Source organism: Crotalus tigris, unplaced genomic scaffold, assembly GCF_016545835.1.
Source record: "Crotalus tigris isolate CLP2741 ecotype Arizona unplaced genomic scaffold, ASM1654583v1 scf7180000017952.28453644438:3035480, whole genome shotgun sequence".
Classification (NCBI taxonomy): domain Eukaryota; kingdom Metazoa; phylum Chordata; class Lepidosauria; order Squamata; family Viperidae; genus Crotalus; species Crotalus tigris.
In genome coordinates this window covers 1,702,572-1,725,495 of record NW_024096741.1, presented here as the reverse complement: position 1 = coordinate 1,725,495, position 22,924 = coordinate 1,702,572, and the positions used below count along the sequence as shown (strand labels likewise).

The 22,924-nt window shown below is 35.1% G+C and overlaps 2 protein-coding genes across 9 annotated transcripts in view; one reads left to right on the top strand and one right to left on the bottom strand.

Moving 5' to 3' along the window:
• Window positions 1-7,159, top strand: part of RALYL (RALY RNA binding protein like) — a 212,935-nt gene extending 205,776 nt beyond the window's left edge. For 5 of the 8 annotated variants that reach the window (XM_039345484.1, XM_039345481.1, XM_039345483.1 and 2 more), the window contains 2 exons: window positions 4,009-4,057; window positions 4,834-7,159. In XM_039345484.1, coding sequence (XP_039201418.1) covers window positions 4,009-4,057; window positions 4,834-4,922 — 138 coding nt within the window. In that variant the 3' untranslated portion in view covers window positions 4,923-7,159. The other 3 variants (XR_005556943.1, XM_039345487.1, XM_039345486.1) reach the window with 3 other exon arrangements.
• A 98-nt stretch (window positions 7,160-7,257) lies between these two features.
• SLC7A13 (solute carrier family 7 member 13) lies at window positions 7,258-22,723 on the bottom strand. The gene is made up of 4 exons (XM_039345480.1): window positions 21,934-22,723; window positions 19,814-19,945; window positions 17,262-17,626; window positions 7,258-16,345 (listed from the first exon to the last, which is right to left on the bottom strand). Exons 1-4 carry the CDS (start codon window positions 22,652-22,654, stop codon window positions 16,112-16,114), a joined length of 1,452 nt encoding a protein of 483 aa, XP_039201414.1. The 5' UTR covers window positions 22,655-22,723; the 3' UTR covers window positions 7,258-16,111.
• Between the last annotated feature and the right edge of the window lie 201 nt (window positions 22,724-22,924).

Genomic DNA, 22,924 nt, shown 5'->3' with positions numbered 1-22,924 from the left:
TGACATCTTCCAAATGTATCTTAATTTAACTGCCTACTGGCTGGGAAATTGAGTCCCAACACATCTGAAAAATGCTGGTTGTTAAAGATAAACTGAGCTATTTGGCCTTCAATTTTTTTTTTAAAAAAAATACATAACTCAGATGGAGACCCTCTAAAACCCTTGGATAGTAGAACAGTTGTTTCAAAATTCAGTAGTCATAAGTATAATTTTAGTAAGATACTCTGAGCTTCCTGTTGTCTAGCTATCCCAAATAGATTATGTGTCATTATAGACACACACTATGTCAGTAACATATCAGAAGATGTTTAGGAATAAGGCATATTCATGGTGATAATAAAACTCATATGCAAGTTCTTTTTTAAAAGATGCGTTGCAATGAGTAGGAAATCTTACGAAGCACTTTTCTTTGAATCAGTAAAGCAGCTGGTTTTTTTCAAAATTTCTATGGCTTATTTGGAAACAGCTGTTCATTTGTTGCATGCATTATTTAGGTTCATTTTTCTTGCAGGCAGAATCAGAAAGAGCTTGCAAAGCAGCTGGGTGAACCAGGGAAAAGAGATGACTGCTTTATATGCCCTGTGTCTTCCTGAATATTGCAAAGCACCTCCTTCAAAAGATTTGCACAGTCATAATAAGTTCCTAGCATATTGGATGTCTGTTTAGTTGACCTCTTCAGAGTATAGAGGTTTGAGGCAACCTCAGATTGGAGTCACAAAGCATTTAAAGGTCAAATATTAAGTTCTTAACAGCCTTATATTAATATTGCAAATTGCATTACACCCTACTAAATTCAAGAAAACATGGAAAAGGTAAAGGCTTTTGTAACAGAAGTTATTTCTTTGAACTATTGGAAAATGTTTTAGCTAAACTGTAATTTGTACAATTTAGATTTTATAATGCAATTCCTTAGTTGTTTTGCCCTCTCTCTGAAAAAGGAACTTTCTTCCATTGATGTCTTGTGCTGATTATTAGCCTTTCCTTAGCCTAAGTCACCCCGAAAATAAGCATTTCTCCAATTTCTATCTTGCCCTGAGCAAAATAATGAAGTGAAGCAAATAAGATGAATTATTCATGGAATTCAGAGGTTTGCCTTTGCGACTATAGAGGGCAAGAATATATCCTAGGTACCAAACATGAACACAACTTAGAAGGCAGTACAGTTCAGCTATAATAGTAGCACTTTCTAAAGTGCTGTTTTATATTTTTTTAATAAATAAAAATGATGTCAACAAAAAAGTTTTTAGGATTTTTAAATTATTCTTTGGAATGATTATAAGTACTGTAATAATAATTCTTATTAGTTGTGATTGTAGACCAGTCTATCATGGATTTTCTTTTCAGAGACTATTGTGCCTGACAATTAGTCACTGCAGATAATTGATGCCTTTTTGTAATAGAAAAAGGATATCTGATGAATTATTTGACATTAGGATATTTTCAATTAGAGACACAATCATATTGAAATGATTAATATAATAGGTAATATTCATTTATTATTGCAATAATTATGATTTACATCTTAGCGGATATCAGTGCCTAGTGAAATGTTTATTATTAATTTATATTAATAAATTAATTTATTTTGAACTACTGCAAAATGTAGTTCATCCCATTTCAGATTCAGTGTGTTTCACTGGCTGGCTAAAACTACATTTCCAGCACTCTGGATAGTACCTTTTAATGATGAAGTAAACAGTGAAAGCTTGAGAAAACTTTTTGATAATTCCGTTTTCAGGGTCCTGTTGCAGGATTATGTGCTCCATGTTTAAAAACAAATATAAATAACATGAGATGAAAAGTTTATAAAACATTTTTGAAAAGTGAAAAAATATACTTGCTGTCCCAGAAATGTCTGAAGGTAGTTCAGTTCCAAAGAAATATTTATCATTTAACTATTCAAAAGTCTTTAGGTTGGCTGAGGCTTGTGATCACATTAGTATTTTGGATGTATTGTTGAGGAATTTGAGAACTATAGGTGTATCTGTCACTTTGAATCCTATACCTGAATTTTGAAAAATTGTTGAAAAAATAGCACAGCAAAGGTAAAATACTACCTAGGGGTACACCTATAGAATTTAGTCAGATACATGCCTAAATTTATGGACATCCATATGATTGTGTTTTTCCGAGTTTTTTAATTATTGTTTTTTACAAATATGCCAATTTCAGTTTCTAATGTTTGCAATAGAATAAATGTTTTTCAAACTGAGAATTATTTCAAAAATTTGAAATTATTTGTATTGAGCACAATGCTCCAATATTAGTAATACAGCCTAATATATGCAGCTTTTTGACAAATCCTTTTTTTCATGAAAATGTTTTTGTGCAGACTTTTGATAGAAGATAGAGATAGGGAGAAGAGAGATTAGATGGATGGGTGGATGGATGGATAGATAGATGATAGATAGGTAGGTAGGTAGGTAGAAAGACAGCTAGATAGATAGAATGTAAAAGCGTATCTTTTCCCAGAAGTGTATGGTAGGTGCAGAAAAAATGCAACTACCATACACAATTTGTAGAACTATAAAGGTTGAATGGTTTTCTTTGTGTGTTGTTTTGAAAATCCTGGATAAAAAAAATAGGGTACCTCACGTTTTACATAAAAATTGCAAGCAAAATCTCAGGACATGAATTACCAAAAACTCCTAGTTAGATTTCAGAGGGCCAGCAATTGTACAATAATCTACAACTACAATATTGGTCAAATTTCATTGCTAACTAAAACTGTTGTTCTTTCTGGGTGAATATCACAAGGCAACTGTCCAATTGTCAACTACATCCTGGAAAGAAATGGTTTGAACCTTTCAAGCCAGCTATGAACTTTCATCATAACCAGAATCTCAAAGGAAAACTAGTACTAGTTCAATGACGCCATGTTCGGTCATTCATTCCTCTTACATGAATTGCATGAAAAAGGATAGTGAAATGGGATAGCATATGGTTATATGCCGTCAGGGATAGCAAGATGGGTGGCATATATATTTAATAAATAAATAAAATAAAAAACTGACAAGCTTCATCTTCTCTCCTTATTCTTCATTTGCCAAAATTGGAATGTAAATTGCATGGTCTTCATGCAATTCTGAATCCTGGGTTTTTCAATTGTGGGAGAAGTTTACGTAAGTAAAGCAGGATGTCCCTACAGATAATTTCCACCTCACAAAGGGTTCCTTGTATGTTCTCCTCTACTTTTGCTAACTTTGAAAAGAGAAGCAGGATAATACTAAAGTCTCACCTTCTTCAGATCTGTCTGAGATGTCAGTAGAATGATGGGAGAGGATAAAGCAACCTTGCTTCCCAAATCTTTTTATATGGGTGTCCCATCCAGTTTTGTTTGCCATTTTTAGCGAAAAGAACTATCAAGAGTTCTTCTCATGTTTATTTGAAAATAACTTTTGCCCATTATCATAGATCCTGTAAATAAAACTGTATTCAGACTTTGCCCTTCCCATCTGCCAAAAAGTCAATAGTTAATTTTAAATAATTTCACTGAAAAGAATGAATGAAAAAGTAGTTCTTTCTTTACCAGAAAAGTTGGAGACTGACATACAGTGATAAAATCTAAGCATAAATCTAATAAACAAGGTTTGTCCACTCTCAGTGCCTTTAGATGTGTTAGAGTACTGCTTCTATCATTTGTATCATTGATTTTGCTATTTGAGATTGTGGGAGTTTTAGTATGATTATACTGGAGACCTCTAGATTGAGAATGTTGGTAATAATGGCAGTACCTTTTTACATTACTAACTGTTTGTGATCTTTTGATATGAACTTCCTTTCCATTTCATTAAAATAAGTCTGAGAATGTTGCAAATATCCCTATGTCCTTTCTGCTAGTTATTGAGATTGCCAGTGCCCATCTCAGTTCTTAAGCAACAGCAAAGCAGATTTTTTTCAAATATAGATTATTTACAATGCTCTTAATCATAAGGAAGCTTTTTAGTACTTATAATGAGCTAAGAATATATCTTCAGTAATGTCTGGCTTTTGACTTTTATATAATAGAAAAAGACAAGCAAGAAAACAAAGAAAAACAAAACAAAAACCCTGCAAGGTGAGAAAGTACACTACTTTTATTCTCAGAAGAGCAACAGAGCTATTAACTATCATCAGGGCTGCCTCTGATGCAGGAGAGAAACTGAAGGAGAAAATAGACCTCTTCTAAGCTAATTTGGTACCACAAATAATGGAAAGAGCTTGCAGATAAGAGTTTTCAAAGTGACCTCATTAATAGGAATTGTATAATAGTACTCTACAGACTTGTTAACCTTTATACAATATGTGGAAAATGTTAATGCCTATAATTTCATAACCCTATCACTATCCTTGAAAGATTACTTGATCAATCTGTTCCATGATTTCACAGGAACCTAATTTCAGCACTTCTATAAAGTAAATTACTTTGAGAAGCAGAAAGTTTTTGTATAGCTATCAGACTTAAAGTCCTTTGACATTATTAATTAATGGTCAAGTGTTTTTTACCCAAGTAATCCATTAATGTCATTGTGTGGATGAACCAAATTAGGAATGTGGGTCAAATTTTTATTTATTTGTAACTTGGAACAAGAATAAGAAACTTCAAAATTACTTTTGCCTCATTAACAGAACTTGGTTAGGTAGTCAATGCTGAAGACTAGAAAATTGTAGGTTCTTGTATGTCTCATATCAGTTCAGGTGAGTAAATTTGAATTGAAAAAAAGATTAATATTTATCATTCCACAAAACTGATCCAAATCAATTGCTTTCCATAAAATAAAAATTCTGTTAATTTCATCTGTTATTATCTATTCTTCAAAATGTTTTCAAACACAACTGTATTTTATATTATAGTTTCTACAGATCAAATGAATTGGGACCCTTACACAACCCTTTTGGAAGCTGAGAAGATAATTCATAGACTTCCCTGTGTGAAAATGTAAACTACAGTTTCTTGTCAGCTCATAGCATATTTGACTCAATTTGTATGAAGAACTGAATTTACTTTTGGAAATGGAGACCGCCATTCAAAATTTTAAAACATATGTTTAAAACTACACAATTGTCATATTTTTATGGTTTGGACTATAAATGTGTTTCTCCTGGCTAATCATTGGTAATTTTTTTTTATTTTGATGTCAGATAGCCAATGACTTGTATAATAATATGAAGGACATATTTAAAGCAAAAGAAATACTGTATACAAATGTATATTTGTAAAAGCTATTTTTATGATTAGCATGTTTTATGGTTCATCATATTTACAGTCGGGTGATATTGCACTTAAATGTTTACAGCATAATGAAGAGATCATCAAAAATTTATGAGCCAATATATATTTTAATTATTTTTATTCCTGCTTTAAGGCAAATACATACATTAGTGGGTTATTGAAAAGAACAAATCAATATTTGTCTTTGAAGATTTTCAGTGCATCATTACAGTAAAATGGATATAATTTGAAAATATTCTGTATACAATTTCCTGTGATATCAGTAGAAAATTATTATCAATGTCAATATGCCTCAGCTTCTATGTTGCTATTATTAGCTTCAGATAAGCACATTCTGGATAGACTATAGATCGGTATGGTTCAAAAATTTCTTAATACTTTTATGAGGGTTGCCATGTTGTAAAGTTGGCATGTTTGATGCCTGTCTGCTTTCTATTCTACTGAATTGTCTTTTTTTACCTCTTCAGATAACTGGAAGTTCCAGTTTAACCTATTTTAGCCAGACAGGTAGACAGATACCTTGGTTTCTCTGTGGGGAGTGCATCATACAGTATAGACTGTTTTTTCACTCTTGCTTAGAGAACGAGGCTTGAAACTGGACTTTTTCCATGACCATAAGTCATATTAATCTGGATAAGGTAGAATAAGTGTAGTTTTTGTCAATTTAATTAGTAGGACATCATTACCAAATGCAAGCACTTTTCTGAGGGCCCAAAGGAACCATCACACATTCAATCATGTCTACATTTATAGTTAAATAGAAGATGTGTTTGATTTTGGTAAGTGTTCATTTGAATGCCTGCCTGGTCTTTCCCCCAAACCTCTTCAAAGGGCTTCAGTGTATTGCTTAGTATTTTCACAAATATTTCTTCAGTCTACATTTTTGGAAATGCAGTTTCCATGAATTCATTGCTACATCATTTTACACATGCAATTCATGAATTATCCAGATCTAGATATCAGTTGTAAAGTGCCTCAGTTGACCATTATAGATTTCACAATGCTTGAATGTGACTCTTATAATATCCATACATAAGGATTCAGGCAGGAATACTCAGTATGTTATCTATAAAGCATCACTAACTGCAGCATTGTATCTCCAGATTAACGACTGTGGGAAAAGAACAGCCTGTTGTTCAATTAAACCTGTGAATAAAATGTGAAGCCGCGATCTGCTAAACCTAGCATTAGTTCAGATGCCAGACACTCAAGCTGGAATTTTTTGTAGACAGAACACATGTTTTACTTGAACTGATAGCTCCTTCACCGTGACCTTCTGTCTCTTGCATTATTACAATGTTTCCATAAAAGCTATCTATTTTCTGTATAAATTATTTTTTTCTCAGTCCATGCAGTGATTATAAAAGTACCAAGAGAAAGAATAAGCAGGGTTTGTTTCTGCATCATTTGCTGTAAGTCTGTACCCAAATACCTTTGCATGCAAGACAAATGAATCCAGAAAAAGAGTTGGAATTTTGATTCTATTATCATAGGAACATTACCTCCTCTGTTTTAAACATATGTATTAAGTTGTGTTGCACTTTGGTTTAGAACAATTCTATGAAATGGGAAAATAATGTTAAGACCATGGAAAATATTATTACTTGAATAAAATATAGGGTTGAACAATACCATTTGGAAGGAGTTTTTCAGAACATGAAGCAACACAAACACAGCTGCTCTAATGAGTTGCAGAACAGAAATAGTTTCAGCTCCCACAAATACCAGAACACTTCATTTGAATTAAATCCAAAACATGGCACATCCATAAGGAAACTCTACACCCATTTTTAAAGCCATGGAGGTTTTCAATAATAGGACAGTATTTGCATTCATCTTCTGAAGATTTTGATTTTGTGTCAACATTCAACACATTTTTTTTTCAAATGCTGTAACATAAATTTTACATTCCTGTAAATAAATATTTTCCTTTGATTAATGGATTAATTCTCTTCAATAGTTCTTCTGAAAATACTAATGATGGAAATTAACAGCAGCTCAAAAAAAAAAAAATCAGCCTGACATCCAATACTGTAAATTCAAAGCTTTATTCCTAAGTAAACATCTCTAAGTTTATGCTATGTATTTCTGAAACTTGAGAAAAAATAATACTAATTATCAAAATGGTTGAATCATCTCCATGCTGTAAATCAATTGAAAGGTAACTGCAGATCTGTGCTTAACATCTGGGGTATTATCTAAGTTAGAAACAATTTTTCTGATAATCATTTATCTTGATACACCTTCAGTGTCAGCAATATCAAAAGGAATTCACAGGCAGGACATCTCAACACATCTTTCAAAAGACTATTATTTCAACAAGATAAAAAGTCACAACTGCAAGACAATGATACTAAAATTTTTCAACACCATAAGCCATTAAAATTTCAAATAAGACTGACTTTTTATGTCACCTTGATACTATAAATTATGGGGATGTGCTTTCTAAACAATACTATTTAACTGACATTAAATGAACCAGGCGTTTTGGAATACGAGACTGACAAGAATAATCTTCTATATTAAAAGTTCCCTTTAAGCAGGGTGGCAATTCTTGATAATAAAAGGGAACAAAATGTGGTCCTGGTTGCATTACTCAGAAAACTGAATATATAAGGAAAAATATCTTGATAACTATTGAGAAAGCAAGAGTAAATAGAGGTCTCCCCCCCCCCAATATTGCTGCTAAGGGTGTTCAGTTAGATAATTAAAACAGTTTAAAAGGCTTTATTAGTTAAGAGGCATGAGCTGTAATCCTAAATTCTAGCCAAATTCTACTAGAATTACAAAATTCTAGGAAAATCATAGCTGCTTTTGGAAGTTGCAAAGAGATACAACATTCATGTCTCCTGATCTGATAACTGCAAAATATCTTTTAGCCACTGAGGCCAAAATGTTGCACAGTTGCAGCAATAATTTCTCACTGTGATATAATGCTTCAAATTAATTATATATTTTTCATATTCTGCATAAGAAACAAAGGATATATAGAAATAGATATTCCAGATTAATGAATCTTAACATCAATGTGCCATATAAGGAAGATGGTAGGTCCAGCAAGCATTGTTATTTAAGGAAGCATTTTGGAGAGTATTGGAAATCCAGGTTAGGTTTTGAAAGCAAACTTGATAAAATCAGTTATACTGATTTCAAGCATGGATCACCTTTTAGACTAGCTCCTCTGATTATCTGCACATTTATACAAATACAAAATCCACCCTGCAGAAAAGTGGCATACCTCCCTTGTCACCATTTTGATTCTGGTCTTGTGGGCAAATTTATTAGGAGCTTTGCTTTTGGTGACCCTGGATTTCTAACATGGTATATAAGAGCAGCAGATCAATAACTCTAGAAGAAATGAGATGGAAGAAATGTAGCCATTTAATTGTACATGGATGGTTTTGACAAGAAAATTCTATCTAATAGTTTGTCAGATGGAAAGTTCACCAGCTCCTGAACAGCAATTTTTTAAAAAATGCAATCCATTCAGGCAGAATGAGTCATTCTAATGCCAAAGTGAAACAAAAAAAAATGGAAATGTACAGTATATGCAGTAGTTGCTATCTCTTACCTAGAGCAGAGGTGGAGGACAGATTTGTGGAGTTATTTTCACAATATAAAGAATTGTTGCATATTAATTATTTGCTTTGTTTCATCTAGCAAATTTAGACATCAGTAAAAAATTGACCTAGCACAGTATCACTCTAGCAGCCGGTTGCAATTATTTGGTGCTGTTCTGAGCAAGACTTAGCTGACCTATTGGAACAATAAAATATCCAGTGTAGCATTTCAGTGGAAAAGACTGATTAAAGAAAAAAATGGCTAGGTTTACAAACTGTGCCAAGTTTGTATTCTAAATATCTCCACTGATCTGGAGATGGGGGGGGTTAATATTGCATATTTTTAGCACAGGTGCTTCTTTTTTTTAATGTTAAACATTTTGATCCCTTGCAAATTTTCAGTTGGTAACATTATAATCTTGTGATATTTGACCATTTTCTGTTATTCCAGCCTACTAAATATATTATTTTAATTACATTATTTTTTAAAATCTAAAATAATTCATCTATGTTAGGGTTCATATGAGCACTGCAATGTTCATTTATGGCTTATCTGGGTATCTTTTAAGTTTTTCATGATTATGTAATGGTCTGTATAAAAGAAAGAAATGCACTAACTTTGCTAAACTCTGCTTTATTATAAGCATGCATAATTGAATTAACCATAATTTCTTGAATATACAGATCCCATCATATCCCTATTGTGTAAGCCTGGCTACTTAGGATGGCTTATCTCCCATCCTGAACCTTCCAACTAAGTTTGGTTTAGGTCCCATTCATTAAGCAACATCATCCAAGAAACCCTTGGAGGTAGACATCTCTATTGTTCTCACCTGTCCCTGTGGAGATTCACCTTGGCCATCAAAACCTGGCTCTTTCCCAGGATTTGGATTAAGATGAATTGCCTCTTTAAATTGGAGTCAGGTACGGATGAATGCTGCTTTTTCTTTGAAAGGTTATTGTTTTATAGATGTGTGTTGGTTTGTTTTTATGAAATTCTATCCTTTTGCATATGGGGAGCTGTTCAGAGTCATTTAATAATTAATAAACTATGGTTTGCAAAACAATTGGGCTTTTTAACACAACACAGTAGGGCAATGTTAAAAAAATATTGTTATATATTGAAATCTGCAAACCCAGTCAAGAAATACTATGGTATGAATTTCTCCCGTTGGTGCTCTCAAGGCAGGCCATGACTCCTGTGATTTCTTGTTAGCATGACTTGTCTTGTGATAGGCATTTGTGAAAGACTAGTTTAGATCTGTCAGAGGCAAGAGAAGGTCCAAGTCTGTTGACAGTTATTTGAAATGATGTGCCATATATTAGCAAGGCTTACCAATTCCCAAGGGTTTAACAACTGAAAACAAAGGGGGGGGGAACGGAATCTAGTCTTGTGCTGTTGTTTATTTGTCAATGTGTAGTCCTTACCTCTTAAAAAAGATTATTAGATGATATCTTTCTTTAGGTTATTGTACAGCTCTGCAGATTTTAGAACTTCATTGAAAATGTAAAATCAATAGTGTCCATTTGAATTTAAGAGTGGTTGTTCCAAGTATGGCTCACAGTGCAATAGGTAATAAAACCATTTTCTCTTCAGACACTGAGCCTGGCTTAAGGTGTGATTTGTTGTGACTTTTAATTGTGTTAGGATCTCAAAATTTAATTTTCTCTTCACCAAAAAAAAAAAAACAACCCAGAAATATTGAACAGATTGGGTAACTTATTTCAAATAAAAATGTTAAAGATGTAGAGATCATTCTATTATCTAAGTCATACTAGGCCTCAACATCTTCGTACTATGTAGTCTTTTTGGCTTCATCTTTTGGCATGAACTCCTTATGATGAAATTAAGTTTACATGAAAGCACAATTTAAGAAAAAGAGTGAAATCTATGATGAAGAATAGACAAGCAAGTTAAATAACAGATTGTCTTTACACAATATGAGCTCAGGACCTTCCCCCCCTCCCTTTTTTTTTTTTTTTTTTGAAAATTCTGCCTGTGTATCTACTATGTCTTTTTAACTAAAAAGAAACATTTGAAAATTAAGCAGTAGTACTTTAGATCCCCTCAAGTCCAGACTATGTATCCTAAGTAGTGCCAATTCTTGAAGATCAGTTTTTGAAGTGGGCCATGATTTTTAGTATTCTTGTTCAAAGAAATAATACTACTTCACTTAATTTGACAATGGAAGACATTCCAAAAGATGAAAAATTAAAGCAGACTTGTTAGGAGCTTCAGTCAGTAACAGCTGGGCTTCTAGCAATTATTATCATCAAACAGGCTGAGAAAATTAAATGTCACTGATCAAAAGTGTTAAATTAGGGCTGACATGCATTAAATTATATCTCACTTTCATTTATGAAAAGTCTTGGGCTTTAAATATTACCTATTCTGGATGGTTTGGGGTACCAAGTGAAATTAATTGATTGCAGCTCTCTTTTGAAATGGCAATCCACATCAAAACTCCACCTTCAACAATACTATTCTGCCCTGCAGGAATTTAAATGTTTAAAAAGACATCTTTAAGTTTAGGCCCAATTTTTAGGTTTAACAGTTCAAATCCCAGAAAATGTTTGTGTTAGATAAAGAATTGTGAAATCTATCTTTAAAAATGTGAGTCCCTAAACCAATCTTCTGTACCAGTCCTTCTCCTCAATCTATTTTCTAGGAATGTTAAGAATGCAACTCTGAACATTTCTAGTCATTAATAACTATGTTAGCTATAAAAGATATGTATTATAGTCCCAGTGCTGTTGGTACTAATTGGTGAATGCACAATCTACTTTTTTATACTGTTGAAATTGTGTTCATGTTCCATAACAAAAACTTGAATTTTATTCTCCCATTTCTCCACAGCTTTTGTAGCTGAAAATTAAGAGTCCCTAAATTAAATCCCTGAAGCATGACAGTAATGCAACCGCTTTGCATAAGGGATTTTAACTAAACTGTGGAAAGTAAATTAATAAAGCAAGTAAACATGGTCAACTGTTTTGCTTCAAGGCATTTCAGCATAAACCTAGACCTGCTAGACCTCTTAAATAAACTGTACTATATGTTTATATATATGTTCTAGGGTACATTTACTCCCTTTAATTAATATAGTTCTTTAAATTGGATAAGAATGGGAAAGAGAGATAAATTTGCAGAAATAGAAGAAAAGCACCAATAAAAGAGAATATGTATAGCTCAGGGTTGAACAATGGAGTAATTGGTGCTCTCTAAACTTGGTTGTTTGCTTGCAGAGCTTTCATTACCAGACAAGGTAACATTTCAGTGTTAAAAAGAAGTAGAGTTTGCTCTCTGTTTATATACAGTAGCTTACCCTGTCAATGTTGGTGTGAGAGAGAGGTTAGAAGTCACAATGAAAACTCCTTAATTTCACAACAATGGACAGACTTCAACCATAATTTCAACTGGAAAACTGGGGGCATCCTAGACCAAGCTAAATACAAAAAGGCCAGGCAATTCCTGGAAATCTAGCATTCAGACAAATTAGCCATCAACAGGCATATAGAGGTAAATAACATTTGCACACCATTCAAAAGAAACATAAAAAAGCTAAAAAGACAAGAACAGCTCACCAGCAAACAACACTCAGATAAGCAGAGGTTAACACAGAATTAATACCAAACAAATAAGCAGTAAATAACAGTCTATCAAAGAACTACCAAGGAAGAAAAAACACCCCCACCAACAATGACAGGCAAAAACTACAGTACTGTGTGTAAAGTCAGAACAAACCCCACTCCTTTCTAGCATTAAAGGAAAGAAAAGTTTTGACTTAGATAATATGTGAAAAAGCCTCAACAGGTATATATATGGAAAAATCAGTTTTCTGGCAACTATGTTGCAGACTTGAACTGAAAGGCATAAGCATTTTGCTAAGTCATTTGACCACTATTCATTTACCAAATCAAAGTTGATGAACTTGTACAAGATACGGCATCATAAACTGGCTTGGTCGCTCCACAGCAAGACACTGGTGAAGCGGGCCCAGTAGCGCCTGCATTTTCTGTGTTGCATTTTATGTCAATCCTAATCTCTCTCTTTGATAAACTAGATATACCTAACTTCCTGAACTGTTCATCATATGATTTAGTCTCCAGACCTTTGTTGCTCTTCTCTGCATACTTTCTACATCTTTTTTGTATTGTGCTGACCAAAACTGGACACCATATTCCAAGTGTGGTCTCACCACTGCGATATAAAGCATTATTATCACTACTTGTAATGTTGATGCTATCCCTCTGTTGATGCAGCCGAGGACTGCATTAGCTTTATTGACAGCTGCAGCAAACTGATTTACTCTCAATAGCTCCCCAAGAAATCCATTTATTAAGTAACTATTTTTTTAGCTTAATTTGTTGCTGTTCAAAAGCAAGCAAAAAAGACAGGTAGGAAATATATGCACAATTTTTGGTAAGAAAAAACAAACAGCAATATACAGTAGGCTACATTTTCAAAATTCTTTATTCTTGTATTTATCACAGCAAAGAGCATAGAGTCCTCACTGCAACCTGTGAGTGATTCCTGCTGCAAATTCTTGTCCATATAGAAGAAGGAAGAAGGGCAAGTTCACTTACTCCTACCAGTTCTCCATTGCTTGGGAAAAGAAGCATTTGTACTTTAAAATGTGGTAGTGCAGGCAATTAGAATTGCACATAACCCTCTTTTGCTTTGCTTTGGTTGCCAGTTTGTTTCCAGGTTCAATTCAAGCTGCTGGTTATGACATTTAAAGTCCTGCATATTTGAGAGATTGGCTGTCCCCAGTTATATCTACCTATCCCATCAGGCCTGGTTACCAGATATCTGAACAGGCAAAGCAAGACATAGATAGTTGGAAAGGGAGACAAATTGTGTGCGAGGGGGATATGTGTGTGTGAAGGCCACACCAACTGTTTAACTTCCTTGCCATCTGTGACAAAAATTATAGTGAAAAACTGCAAAAAATGTATTTAGGCATACATGTATATGAAATTATTTTCCAGCATCAGAAAGACCAGTTTTTCAACTGCAGTATTTTTTCAACCAATCTTTATTTTTAAGAACATAAGCTTTGCAAATTGACATCAACATGCTTTTTAAATTTCAGCATGGAAGTGTATGACAAGTCAAGTGATGTACAGACTACAGCAATCATAAATTTGGAGGGGCTGGATTGAGGCTGATAGCTGGAATCAGGAAATAAATAATGTAAATCTAAGCTGTCAGTGAATGGGGGGGGAAAGAAGCAGATAATTCATAAGGTTGTAATATATGAACATTTGAATGACTTGTTTTATGTGAACAGTCCCTTTCTCCCCGCCTAAAATCCAAGACTCTCAAAAAGCCGGATAATATTTTATTTTAAGATTATGTCTGCTGAATGGAAGACATGAAAAAAGGGGGGATATGTCTTCCTTTTGAAAGATGTCTGATAACCATGGGCAAGAGGGGCATGTTGTGGATTGCACCTGAGAGAATTATGAGGGGAACCTTTTCTGCCCTGGTTCGTACTTTGGTCAGTAGACCAGAGTTCCCATGAAAATACAGAGCCTGCAAAATGGTTGTACCTTTTGTAAGTTTTGAGTGCATTCTCCTGTTTTTTTTGTTTTTGTTTTTTTGTTTTATTATAGTTTTAACTGTTTTAATTGTATTTTAATAGTTTTGGTTTTTGATGATTTTGATTGTGTTTTTCTTATTTTAATAGTGTGCGCAACCCAGAGTCACATACAGTATGTGGACAACTATGTAAATTTAATTAATAAATAAATATTTATGGGCAAAATGTAAATTCTGTTTTATTGAAATGCATAGGCTGGATTTCTACAACACATTACACCTATCCAAGGGTTCTTTGAAAGTTGTTAAAAATCCCTAAACCCATAGCTTCATACAGAGCTCTGTAAGCATCACCTTGATTTGCATTCAGCACACTTTTACATCTAATTGGTAAGCCTGTTCAGAAAGAAGTGTGAGGAGGGGCTCCCGGTATGAGAACTACGGCCAAAACTTTGAGAAACGGTGGACTGAATTAAAACAGGATTGGACAGCTTCTGATAAAGAGAATGTTGCAGAAAGCCAGATATTGGTTTGAGCATGTTGTACAAACCTGATAATCCCCTTAAACTATGATGGTACTTTTTACTTTGAATATGTGAACATAGCACAATCTCTTTTTCAATCATGTCAAGTAGGAAAGATGCTCTTTAGTAGTAGGTAAAAACTGTAGTAATCCAGATGGGGACAAAGGCACAAAAAGCATTTGAAAAATAACTGAACTGTGTGATGTTGAAGCCTGATACAATGATGTTAAAGAAAAAACTACTTTGAATTGGTCATAGATCATCTTAGATTTTCAATTTTTAACAAAGGTGGTAAAAAAAGTTAGGGTTTTCTCCTTAATTATGTTAATTATGTTAAAAATATTTTCAGTTTTCAGTGTTATATTCTTTTTTTATGTTAGAAGTAAAATATACAAATGATTTTAGGAAATATGTATTATAAAATATATATAATATATAATATAGATCCAAATGTTCTATTTTAGTACATTTAACTCATAAGCAGTTTAAATTAAAAAATAAAAACACATTTACAGACTATGGAGAATCCTGCCCCCAAGCCTCCAGTCCCATTCCCAGGATCAAGTTTTATCCAAGTTCTTTTTCATACAAGTAGTTAAAGAAAAAATCGGAATTCTTTTTCTCCCATGGTACCAAATTTAACTGTGAATAATCTACAAGCAATGTTAAAGTTATCACCACACACACACAATCTTTTTCAGGTGACTAAGGTCTGTTTAACTAGGCAATGGTAGAAAAGCCAGACTATTGCTCACATAGAGATTTTTTTTCAGTCTTCCTCCACTGCATCCCCTAAGTATCCCAGAATCCAAGAAGTTTTTTTTCAGAGGATTTGAAAAAACTACAGCAGTATTTTGGCAACTTTAAGATGTGTGGACTTCAACTCCCAGAATTCCCCAGCCAGCATGCTGGAAGTTGAAGTCCATTCACCTTAATGTTGCCATTACAGCTACAGACAGTGGTGGGATTCAGCCGGTTCGCACCACTTTGGCAGAACCGGTAGCTATTTTTTTGTTGCCCAGGCCCAGAATGGACTTCTGGAAGCCGCATCCACACAGAGAACTGGTTGCTCACATATTTGAATCCCACCACTGGCTACAGGGTTTATTCAATCAAGATCTTTTGACAAAAAGCCACTAGTGTGTATGTGCATAACAACATACATTTCACCAACATGCATATATTTTTAAAAAAGCAACAAGGGAAGTATCAGAAGCTGTTGCTATGCTGCACAAGCAACATTTTGTTCCTACTGCAGTTTCAAATGTTGGCATTATTCAGATTTATAATTAGCAGGCGAAACCTCGAGCAGCAGCTGCAGATAGCAAGTCATTTTATCAAGCCACTCAAAATGTATTTGAAAATGTATGAAGGGCAAGTATAAAAGAAAACCACCAACCATGAAAAGGAAAGCATATAAATACTGCACTTTCGGAGACCAAATTATAGGAATCAAAACTAAGAACAAAGAAATGGCCACCATTCCAAAGGCAACTGGTAAACAAACCTGCAAAATATAAACACAGAGTTAAGACAACAGGTGTTAAATAGATGAACAAGCAAGGAAGAAATGCAAAAAAAATAAAATACATTTCATACTGTGGACATGAATCAACTTTAGACACAATCATGCCAGAGCTGCATTAAACAACCATTTCTTATGGATTTTTATAAGTCTATACAATCAGCTTATAATCACTAGAAAAACCATAAATAACTGTGGAGACACTTTCTTTAAATGTGAAGTTTAAGCAATCATCTTGCAATAATTTGCCTAAATTCATTCAGTCTTGCATATGGCCACTATATATAGGACTGAGTTGTTAAGCTATTTTTTTTAAAAAAGTGGATTTCATGAATGCAAAATCAGCATTGTCTGCAATGTTTTTCTTCCACATTCTCTATCATCTAAACCAGTGGTTCTCAACCTTTCTAATGCCACGACCCCATAATACAGTTCCCCATGTTGTGGTGACCCCCAACCATTTATACATCACCGGGTGCCAGGGGCGTGGCCAAAGAAAAGGGGGAAAAATGGCGGACAGCCTTGTTTGGTGACCCCCGTGAAATGGTCGTTCGACCCCAAATGGGGTCCCGACCCACAGGTTGAGAACCACTGATCTAAACAGAATTTACTCATTGTACAAACACAGTAGAGCAAGGTTAGATGTGCTTCTCAGAATCAGGGAATGGAAAACCTTGAGAACCTGGGGATTTGTAATTGCCAATCAAAATAAACACTGCTGGGATTCGATTGTTGTATGATCTGATTCGGTATAAAGCAGCTTCCTTTGTTTATCTATTCAATGGTAAAATTGACACTGGTTTGCTTAGGGTGATTGACTGACTCTTCAAAGATTACCAGACCCACACATTACATATAGCAGGATGCAAGTTACACATTTCCATTACTTTCTATGTACCTTGTATGGCCTGTGTAGATCAGGCTCTCGATATCGGAGGACAATGACACTAGCGCATGTTAGTCCAGTCATAAGCCAAATGGAGAATCCAAAATAATTCATTAAAGCAATTAGATCTGATGAAATGAGAAAAGCAGTTGCAATAATGGTGGACAAAATCATGGCGGGTGCTGGAGTAGAGTGGTGGATATTAAGCATGGATACTATAATGGGCAAGTGTCCAGACTGACTCGCAGCATAGCTCAACCGTCCAAGAGTGAACACGCTGCCGTTGAGGGCACCAAATATAGAAACAGCCACAGATGCAGGAATTATCCAAGCAAATGAAGGGATTACTCTCTCAGCCCATATGACTGCTACAACAACTGAAAGGAAATATCAGCATTGTTAACAGATTATGTGTAAAAGCTAAACAGCTTTCCTTAAGATATCACACACAGCTTTGTATATTAATGAACCTTAATATGCTTTAGGGAACTTTGGAGAACAAATAAGATTTGGCTCCAGAGTACCAAAACAACATTGTTTGGACTTGCAAGGCTGAATAAAGCTCAGTGATCCTTTGCCTTTTCATAGCTCTATGAAAGTAATATCTGCAGCAGGTAGTCATCATTAGGTAATCTTGCTGGGAGGGAAACCACCAGATATTCTCATGTCTGGTCATTAGATTGACTTTTTTTAAAAAACAATTTTAGAAGGCAGCAATGGCAAAGTACTTCCACAGTGTTATCAACAAAAAAAGTTTGCAACTTTGTTTTCACGCAGAATCCTATGTGGCTTGTGGGAAATTTTCATTATAGAATTTCTATTTGAGGTTGTTCTGGAGAAAGCATCTACTAGAATTCTGTATAGTTCAAGTGATGATGGCAATGGAATAAGATGGCAAACAGAATGGTGGAATTGCAAGATCCAGTTGCAAAGATACAATATATATATTGCAGAGAAAATAGAAACTAAAAGCCTAGAGCTGTTTTGTAAAACCTTCAACTGGACTAATAACATCTTTAATAAAACACAAATATTTTTTATACGTTATTACTGGCATGAAGCTTGATGACAACATTACCAATCGCTAAATTGCCTCTCTTTCTGGCTCACTATCAAACATGCACAGGGTAAGCAAAGCAATTATTTTAATCCTTTGGCTTTGCTGCCATCCCTCTTCAACATAACTCCAGTGAGTGGGAAAAGCATCTGTCAATCACACAGACACATATAAACACATATCACAGTAAGGAGGTAGGTTTAGATCAGTGGTTCTCAAGGTGGGTCGAACGACCATTTCACGGGGGTCGCCAAACAACGCAGTCCGACATTTTTTTCCCCTTTTCCTTAGCTGTGCTACTCCCTTTTATTCTATTGGCTTTTGAAAGCCAATAGAATATACTCTCTTGAATAGAGTCTAATTCTATTGGCTTTCAAAAGCCAATAGGAATTGTCCAGGCTGTCTCTGCCCTGCTGAGCCCGCCAAAAGTCCCATTCTGCAAACGGTGCTGCACCAGTTGAGTAGTCCTCGACTTACGACCGGTTGAGTAGTCCTCGACTTACGACCGGTTGGGGGTCGCGGCATTAAAAAGGTTGAGAACCACTGGTCTAGATTAACCTCTAGGCTATTTCCTGTGCCCTTTTCCATTCCTTCCATAAAATTCCATGTAATGAATCAAGGTATAAGAAAACCAGTTTGGAATCATTACGGGAATCCAAGGGAACATAAGCAGCAGTTCTACATAGAATATATCATTCTTGCCATTCCTCTCTATATATAGATATATAAAAAATGACAACTCCCTAATTCCTTTGTGTTATGTTTGGGAAGCAATGAAGTCTTGTCATTTCAACGTTTAGTTGCTTGAGCTGTACAATGGAGAACTGAAGGGAATCACTTGCAACACTGCTGGCTGAATAGTTTAGTGCTACAGTGCAATTTTGAAAGACAACCCTTTAAATTTACCACCCATCATTTAACTGAGGATGCAAAATGGTGACAACCAAATATGTCTGTGCAGAGAGATATGTGCCTATGCAGGAAACCATTTATACCTAGCTGAAGCAGGATTGGCAATAGAATACAAAAGGAACCCCAGTGCTAAAAATATCCCTCTTCCTTTCGTGCTGAAATCTCAAGGGCCTCCAGTACAAACTCTGTTCTACAGCTCTGCAGAAAGATACCAGTAGAATAGTGGCAGGCCGGCCTGACTGAGACTGGAGGCATGTCCCCATCAGCCTGAAAGGGCTTAATAAGCATCCCTATGCTTTCACAAACAGCTGGTCATCTGATTTTTATCTCCATTGGAGTGGATAGACAGCTTTGCAACAACTGTCGTTGCACTGTGTTGTTAGCCAAGAACAATTTAAGTCTGTCTTGTGGATTGGAGATGCATTGAAAGTAGTATCATACGGATGCAGTCAGAATATTTGTGCCACAGTTCCGTGCACAAGTGGGTATATTACCTGTGATTCATCTGAGCTTGTCTAGTGAATTCTTTGTTATATCAATTATAGGTGATATAATTACCCTTTGTGAATTAAAAATACAGACTCCCCAGCCATACCTGAGGAAACAATTTCCTGTGGTGTGAGAACTGTCAGATATGAAATGTTAACTAGCAAATAGAAAATAATGATTAAAGGAAGTGCAGTCATCACAGTCCAAAGAATGTTTCTGCTTGGATTTTTAATCTCCTCTGCAAGACATAAAATAGAAATTACTTGGAAAAAATATATTCACACAGCAAGAATATAATCCCCAATTATTTACTAAAAACATAATTTTTTTTCTTTAATTTTTCTCAAACAAAAAATGTTTCCCCATTTCCATTCCTCAGGTTCTTAAAAGCAATTTGTAAACCATCCAGAAACATTTTCCGATTCATGGACTCTGAAATGCTGCAAATAAGAAACAGTGATCAGCATCCCTAAATTTACTACTTTTAGTCATCACTGTTTTTGTTGTAATGATTTAAATTTGATTTTGTATCAAACAACATCAACAATTTATCACTGCTTTGTCTTGACAGTGGTACAGGAAATAAATGAAGAAACAAATTTAAAAATGTAAATGGTTTCTCATGCAAAGCATTTTTATTTTATTATTCATTTATTAGACTTTTTGGCTAGCTTTACCTACTCAAGTCAAAGCAGCCAATAAAAGTCAAAATACAATCCACAACACCTAGAAAAAAAAAACACAAAAATCACAATCAAAGCTAACAGAATGGCCTATGTTCTGAGATGCAGCCACTGTATTTTACTGAATTAATCTGCATCTTATGATGTTAATCAGTAATATCTACTTGTTGAGTTATTCCTCAGGAGATTGACCCCTGCCAGAAAAGAACTACAAGATATAATCCAGCCCTGAAGAGCTAATTCAGTTCCTGTCATGTTTACATTCTATGAGCTTCTTTAGTCTTCCTAGCAACAGCTGTGATCAGGTGCAAATCTTAGGATGAGCTTCACATCTCTTGGAATTCTTAACCTGTTTTTCATGAAGAAATACATTCCCAGTTATCAGGCTTCAAAAAGTTTCTCAAAAAGGCATGGACTTCAAAATCCAATCTCTTAGCATCTGACACTGTCAGAAGATTACATAACTAGCCTGTCATATAACCATAACTCTAAACCCCATAAAAGACAATGAGCATAATGTTGCAATCAGGTTAAACACCAGATTCAGTGTTAATCCAGAGGAAGGAGAGAACTAATTTGTTTTTGTTTGTACTGCACCAGTATTAAAAGTCCACAGTCAGGATCTACATTCTCTTGGCAAATCTGTAATTTTGAGAATGTATTGTGAATATATTGGTTGATAGAGCATGCTCATTCATAATATGTCATCCTGGGAAGACACAGATAGCTACACAGCACTGATCTCCTCAAGTGCTATCATCCTCTCTAGTAAGGTGCTCCTTACCACCAATTTTATCTTTGTCTTTTCTTAGGCAGATATGGACATTTCCAGTCAAAACACTGCCATATAAATTATATACTACTATTGCTGTTAGAAATAAAGATGAAATTGGAAGTTGTTTCTTCACAACATGGATTTTTCCCAACTCATTTACAAAAAGAATGCAAAGGGACCAGGATGAATAAGAATTGGCCTATTTTAGACTCACAGAACTGTGTAAAAATAAACTGCTATTTCATCGTGGCCAGACAAATGGGGTGGTATTCTGAATGGATTTAAGTTAAATGGGAGAATGAGTTCAGTCTGAGAGTTGAATGGAATAATAAGAAACACATCTTTTTTTAAACGGCGAGGGTTTGTGAAGGTGCACAAGGGAGGCAAGGTGAGCTCAGGGTGGTTGGCATGAGCATAAAGTGGCTGGGGGAGGGTAGAAGGAGGGGACTTACCTCAGCAATTTGCAACTTTCCCTCCGGCTTCCCAATTGATCTTCTGGGAAGTTGGCAGGAAAGTTCGCAAATGATAGTCACAGGTCTGTGGGGTCTGCAACCATCATAAATATGATCTGTCAAGTGCCCAGATCATAATCACATAACTGCAGGAATGTTAGAACAGCCAGAACTGCAAGCATCAGCCATAACTACAAATTGTTCAGCATAACTTCAAATGGTCATTGAATAAAGAGTGGTAAGTCAGGGGCTAGCTGTAGTCAAGATTTAATTGATAGCACAGCAAGTGATTTGGTATAGAAAATGGAAGACATACCTGCCAAGTAGCTGAGTGACCACCAGCCACCATATGCATACAACCCTTGGAAAAATGCTTCTGAGATCTGCACAGCATCTGGCATCTCTGAACTGAAAGCATTTTCAAATCTAGCTGTATTCTTTTTGTTTCCTCTGATCAATAGAACTATTCCACCAATTGCAATAATGGAGAGAGCCATCATCTTGAGAAAGGTAAAAACAGTCTGCACCCAGGCAGCCATCTTGACACTTCGCCCATTGAGAATCCCAAGGAACCAGAGAACAGCCAATGCCAAACTTTTCTTTGCCATCTCAGGAGCTGGGCACTGTCCATAAAAAGGTTGAATGGCATATTCGGAAAACAACAAGGCTCGAGCAGCATTAGAAGCTGGTTTATTAAACAAGGCTGTCCATAAAAAGATAAAAGCCAGTGGAGAGCCCAGGGCTCTTTTTATGTAACTGAATTCCCCTCCTGAAAATGGCAGTGCTGTGATTAACTCTGCATAACAGAGAGCACCCATCAGCGAGATGATGCCACAAGCAGCCCAGATTATTAAAGACACACCAACATTGAGTAAAGAATATTTGAGCACTCCAGTTGGGGAGACAAAAATTCCTGCACCTATAATTGTGCCTACTATGAAGCTAACCCCTTCTAAATAGCCAATTGTCTTTTTAAGCTGGATGTTTTTTTCATCAGTATTTGCTTCTTTAGCCTGGTTATCTTGGTCTTTCCCCATGTTTTCAGTTTTCTTTTGGTGCTTTTGAGTAAGCAACTAAGGGTAACCTGAAGACCTTATGCTCCTCCCTTCTTGAGAACAAGCAAGTAATTTCAGAACTCTGTCCTTTTAACTTTAAAAAGAAAAAAAAGGCTGATGATTAACCATGTCTTTCAAAGTTTTGCAAAGAACAATTAACTCAATCTGTGGGTTTTCTGCACAACAGATATAATCCAGTTCCACTGTTTGGGTTTTTTTTTTTTTTTAGAGTTATCAGCTGATGGTTAGCAG